The 6694-nt window shown below is 41.0% G+C and overlaps 1 protein-coding gene across 1 annotated transcript in view; it reads left to right on the forward strand.

Annotated features, from left to right (window-relative positions):
* The window catches only part of LOC310776476 (glutamate receptor ionotropic, kainate 1-like), a gene marked incomplete at both ends in the record, with an annotated part of 43628 nt that extends 40133 nt beyond the window's left edge, over positions 1-3495 (forward strand). Inside the window, 3 exons of the mRNA XM_083636664.1 lie at positions 597-814; positions 1652-1877; positions 3206-3495. Coding sequence (XP_083492790.1) covers positions 597-814; positions 1652-1877; positions 3206-3495 — 734 coding nt within the window. The remainder of the gene's footprint in view (positions 1-596; positions 815-1651; positions 1878-3205) is intronic.
* Positions 3496-6694: the final 3199 nt, after the last annotated feature.

Below are 6694 nucleotides of genomic sequence, written 5' to 3' on the forward strand. Positions count from 1 at the left end.
CCGTCCATTCCATCAAGGAAGGGGGGCAGGGCTAGATGTGTGTTGTGGGAGGGGGTGGATGGGTTAAGGAAGGGGGCGGGGCTGGGGAAAATGGGCTGTAGCTAGGGATAGGAAGGGCTATCGCGTCAGGATTCAACGGGTGGGTTGGGGGAATGGCTAGGGGGATGTGGGTAGTGGGTGGGGACATGATCAGTAAAGGGGCGGGGCTAGGGAAAATGGACCATAGCTAGGGATAGGAAGGTTGTAGAGAGTCGGAGTTCGAGGGGTGGGTAGGGGGAGTAGCTGGGGGGATGTCAGTGGTTTAGGGTACTAGGACCATTTTCCATGTTAAAAATGATTAGCTGTGTTGTTGAGGTACTCCTAAACCTGCCATTAGGCTGAATGGCCACACCACTGCGCCGTGGGCTTCAAGGTACAGTATTTGTGCTTGTATGAGTCTGGACAGACATGGATGTAGTAGACCGCAACTTGACTTGTTGGCGGAGGCGTACAACCGCAAGCCGGTTATTTATAGTTGTTTTAGTTATATCATGATTGCATTTGAGGCGTTTCTCTGTGTAGTTTTTGATCTATCTCATGTTATTGTTATGTTATAGGATCGGAATTGATGCCTAAGGCACTCTCCACAAGGATAGTCGGTGGAATATGGTGGTTCTTTACATTGATCATAATCTCCTCATACACTGCCAACTTGGCTGCCTTCCTCACTGTGGAGAGAATGGACTCACCAATCGACTCTGCGGATGACTTGGCCAAGCAAACCAAAATAGAGTACGGTGCTGTGAGAGACGGCTCCACCATGACCTTTTTTAAGGTAACATTCAGAAAAAAATTATAATTAAATAAATCCTCTTTTGCACTTAAGTGTTTTTACCATCAGTCCTCAGATATTACAGTAACATGGCGTGACCCATATGATGGGATGATGCTGGTAAACATTTTTTTCATGTGCATGAAGAATAAACAAGTGAAGGTTAGGACTCTGGGAACTTGTCACCTTCGTTCAGTCATCCAAGCTAAAATCCTGTGGGGAATTTATCCATTAAGATTTCAAGTATTGATCGCCTTTAGCGGCATAGCCAGGATACATGTATGTGAATGAACACTGCGAATTGAAACTCATGGAGATTTGAACACAGTTGTCACATCCCACCTGTTCTATGCATCAGAGTGACGGTTCAGATCAGCAGATATTCTCTGAATATTGTTTCATTTGATTTATTCAAAACAAGCAAACATCAGCCTTGTGTTGATATACTGTATGTGACAGGGACTGGTGTTTTGGGTAACAAGTAGGACAAGGTCATTTTTTTATTTTATTTTTACAGATTATGGAAGTGAAGATTGTAAGCTTTCAAATGATACATTGAAATATGAAAACTCCTGAACGTAACATTCAGAGAAAATCGCCCTCAAACTCTGTGAACAAGCTTAGTTTACCCTGAACAAGCATACTTTGCTAACAAATGATAAGCATAGGCTGATGTTGTTTGTTATATATTGAGTGTGTTCTTCAACATCTAAACTTGCTTAATATGAAAAATCTTTATCTTGATTTGTGCAATTTCATGATTGCCTAATTGTTACCCCTTTCACCAGACCGTGTCACATATTGTATCATCAAATATAACCTTTTTTTCTTATTCAACAGAAATCTAAGATCTCCACTTATGAGAAAATGTGGGCGTTCATGAGCAGCAGGAAAAACACCGCTTTGGTGAAAAACAACCGGGAGGGGATCCAGAGGGTCCTCACTACGGATTACGCTCTTCTCATGGAGTCGACCAGCATCGAGTACATCAGCCAGCGCAATTGCAACCTCACGCAGATCGGAGGCTTGATAGATTCAAAGGGCTATGGAGTGGGAACCCCCATTGGTAAGACTCAGTCATAAGTAATAAATCATATAATAACAATAATAAGCAACCAAACTATCACTTACAGTAAGTAGATATTCAACAGTGTATCAGCTGGCGTGATACACATGGTGTGACCCATATGATGGGACGATGCCGGGGGGAAAAATCTGCATGTGCATGAAGAATAAACGAGTGAAGGTTAGGACTCTGGCAACTTGTCACCTTCGTTCAGTCATCCAAGCTAAAATGCGGCATAGCCAGGATACATGTATGTGAATGAACACTGCAAATTGAAACTCATGGAGATTTGAACACAGTTGTCACATCCCACCTGTTCTATGCATCAGAGTGACGGTTCAGATCAGCAGATATTCTCTGAATACTGTTTCATTTGATTTATTCAAAACAAGCAAACATCAGCCTTGTGTTGATATACTGTATGTGACAGGGACTGGTGTTTTGGGTAACAAGTAGGACAAGGTCATTTTTCAGTTTTTTTTTACAGATTATGGAAGTGCAGAATGCCAACAAGAATGGATTTAACAGACTGTTTGGTGTTTTCAGTTGCCAAGCAACAACTGGTGAACAAACAGTAATTTATGTCAACCATCAGTCCTCAGATATTACAGTAACATGGCGTGACCCATATGATGGGATGATGCATAACGGGTGAAGGTTAGGACTTTGTGCAGTCATCCAAAATCCTACCGATTATCGAGTACACCTACTAAAATAGCTAAGAATAGACAGTTGATAAGTTAGGGTCAAGTTTAGGCAGATAAAAAACTTGGTTAGGGCTATTGGCTAAAATGCAAATACCGGTACTATAATTTCAAGGGTTAGGTCTAGTTTACGGTTAGGTTCATAGGTGAGGGTTTAGGATTAGGGGTAGTATGTTTGTTAAATTGTGACGGAAAGCCGTCTCATTTGTGACTACTACAGCAATCAAATTTAGCTAATTTTGTGATTTATTTTTCTTTCCCACAATATGTATTGTGACATTGTTGTATTGCGATATACTGTACTCAATTTCAATAATATTGTTCCATCCCTATTGGACATTAGGGTACTTACCTCATGAAACAACTTTATAGCTAGGAAATCTGAATTAGTTTCTGTTTATCTGTTGATTAGCACTTCTGATGCCTCTAGTGTACTAGTCGTTAGTTGGTTACTTGACCAGTCTTGCTGACTTCACATTGTATAAAGTCAAAAGTCACTATAAAAATAAAGTATTACCCCAAACAATGTTCATACAAAGCAACTACAAAGCATAAATAAGACCTATAGTTACATGTACGTAGCTGGCCAGTTTTCACCCTGACGTTTGCATATCTTTTCCCCAGGGTCTCCCTACAGAGACAAGGTCACCATCGCCATCTTGCAGCTGCAGGAGGAGGGGAAGCTGCACATGATGAAGGAGAAGTGGTGGCGAGGGAACGGCTGCCCCGAGGAGGACAGCAAGGAGGCCAGCGCCCTGGGTGTCGAGAACATAGGGGGCATCTTTATTGTGCTGGCGGCCGGACTAGTCCTCTCGGTTTTTGTAGCTATCGGGGAGTTTATTTACAAATCCAGAAGAAACTTGGACATTGAGGAGGTGAGTGTCGGTCAGTGTGAATGGCACAACAAGTATTAACACGATCAGAGACTGTCGCGAACCTAATACACGTTTATCATTGTCTTCTAAAGGACTACAGTAATCGCTAGGCCAACGGGGGAAGTTTTTCTAAACAGAAAGTTTGAATGTGAAGAACTGCAGTGTTACAATCAAAAATAAATGACTTTATTGTTTAGTGGTTTAGACCCTATATGACGATGACAGATGGTTGTTGAGTCCTGACAACACTTGACCATCTTGGCCTTGCTGTTTTTGTTGTTGTTGTTTTTAAACATTGTTTTGTGTTTGGGGGGGGGGGTCACTGTCATGCCATGATACTGTAGGTAAGTGATGTTGAGTGGTGTCTTTCGAAGCCTTGTCGAAAGCACGTCTAAAGTCAACAATGATTACAGTATAGGTGTCAGAGTTTACTGTTATAGTACGATTGTGATTTCAATATTTATAGCGCCCACTGAAACATTGACAGAACAGCACTACTTCTTACCAATTTTGTACAGTATGTATTCATGTATTTCAAAACATCTTTTTGATTAATGCAGTGAAGGTTACGGTATTTCCGATTTGTTTATGAATGAGCAATCCCTCAAGCTTTTGTTTATCGAAGTTCATGAAAATGCATGTATTAATTTCATCATGTTGGTCATTGTTTCAGAGTGACTAAAGTTATGTGAGAACATTATATTGTTTTACCTCTTATTTCTGCTTGTTGTTTTTTTGCGTTGGTGTGACGGCTCGCTCTCTGCATGCACAGCTGTCTCTTCTTTTCCTGGATGGAGATGTTGTCACATGGCTTTTGATTTCAACCGGGAACCTCTGGGTTACCATCTACATCTGCAGGATCTGAGGTCACTTCTGAGGTCTGGTCACGTGTCTTTCAGCTTGCAGGTCACACTGAGCCTGTAGGACACTGCGGCTGTGATACTTCCTCTGAATTTGCTTAGTTTGCTTGCTATTGTCACATACTGTACCAAAGAAAGTGTGAAAGAAGGCAGCCACACACTCATTGCCATGATGCAAAATAGTTTTATTATTATAAAATACCAATGTTTCAGCAACAAGTGTCTTCTTCAGGGTATCAAGGCTCAGTGAGGGGATAGGAGAGTGCCCTCAATACTAAATGCTGTGGGTGCAGCAGATGAACCACATGCGTTGTGAAAATCATATTAAAACAACATACTTGATCAAATTACACATCGCATTATACATCAAAACAGCATGTTTGATCAATGAGTGACACAATTAAATGAGTGTCAGAAGATTATCATAAATAGATAAAAAATAGACATTACGTCACAAAAGAGATTTGGAATGTAAATATTAGAAAAAAACAATTTGATAAATATTCAGGGCAAGAATAATAGGAAAAATTACTAGAGCATTTTTAGATAGAAAAGCACATGTAGAAAAAACTATTATTGGGAAAAACATGTCTAGTATAAAAACAAGTGATACATATATCATAGATTTAATAAACGTTTATTTATAAGGACTGAGATAGCGGGAAGACGCCTACGGGGCTATGCGCCATAGACGATGAACTCGTTTTCTATGCTGAATCTCGCCACGGTCTTCTTTTGTTATGAGCAAAACCCATTTTATTTGCCAGAAGTAGACATCACTTGCATTGCATTATGTCAAAGCTTATAGCTAGGACAAACAAACCAGTGTGCATTTGTTGAATGCAAGTTTCACTTCCCACATTGACTCATCAACTCTCAATTGGTGTGTTATTGAGGTGGATGAAGTCATGTAAAAAAGTTATTTTTCCACTTCCATATTTTTGTCATGGCATTAAAAAAAATCATTAATTTGATAATAAACCTTTTCTAACACAAGATGTGTTCAACAGGTAATCACCTTAGCAGAAATCTGGATCGACTGTTAAAGGAAAGAGGATGAGTGAGAGTAGCACTGGGGTTATCAAGTGGGAACCAGCACTAATGTTTGACTGAATTATGTAATGCCTCTGATCAGGCTCATACTCACCTATACTACACTGACACTGCAACTGCACTCGCATTGAGGCTAATGCTTTCAATAATTTCATCATTAGTCATTGGATTATGAACCGATCTGAGGTTTAAAAGTGTATTAGACTGGCGCACAGAGTAAAACCTAATGTTACTGTGGTGATACTCTTTCCCAAAAAACTTGACAGGCGTATATATAGAGCATTGCTCGCTCTCTACATTAGTGGATCTACACATCACATTTAAAGGGGATGTCACAGAATTTTAAGTTTACGCATATGGCCAAGGACAGCTCAGTAACATTTGCACCCCCAGCTTACACCCCTGCTCGTACTCTCAGATCTGCAGATCAGCTGTTGCTCTCGGTCCCCAGGGCGAGGCTTGAGACAGGGTAGTAGGACATTTGCCGTAAGGGCTCAACTGTGGAATAACCTTCTTTGAGGATCAGACAAGCTACCCGTGTACTCATTTAAAAACTAATTTGTATAAAAATGGCTTTTACTTAGTTTTTTCATTTTTTATTTCTCAAGATTTTAATTTATTTTCTTTTATCTTCTTTTTATTTTCTTGATTGCATTGTGATTTTAATTTGTAATAATTGCACTGTGTGGTTTCTGTTTTTATGTCTGTGAAGACATAAAACTCTAATAGATCCTCTTACAGACGCCTCAGCCCGTAGTGGCCACGCCGTGAAAAGTATTTCAGCTCAGCACCAGCGCTTCAAGTGCTCAACATGTTGGTCGGTGGACACACCCCCTAACTTTGTGTTCCACTGTTAGAGAGACCTTCACTGGTAACATCTTCAGAGGTTCCACAGTCGTGTCAAAGAAGGGAAACAGCCTGTCAGTGAAGGTGTGTGTGAAGGTGTGTATGTGTGTGTTACTATCAGGATCAGAGAATGACAGCTTTCCTCTGTTCCAGTCCAGACTCACGCTGATCCTCTGGAGCTTCTTCTTCAATGGGAGAAGAGTGTATGGACCTGATGGGGAGCGTGCTCCGTATTGACTATAAGAGAAACATATTCCCCATAATCCAGACTGTATGACTGTCTTCCTCTGGACACACTCTGCTAACACACCCACTAACCAGAATGTTTTGTCTCCAACTTCAACATCCCAGCTGTGAGTTCCTGAGTTAAAGCCCTCAGAGCCCAGGACACCGGAGTATTCAAGCCTCATTGGGTGCTGCCTCTGTCCCCATGTCACACTGGTCAGATCTTCAGACAGGATCAGTTCTGTACCGGCAGT

Source organism: Poromitra crassiceps, assembly GCF_964638095.1.
Source record: "Poromitra crassiceps genome assembly, chromosome: 5".
NCBI classification, from domain to species: Eukaryota; Metazoa; Chordata; class Actinopteri; order Beryciformes; family Melamphaidae; genus Poromitra; species Poromitra crassiceps.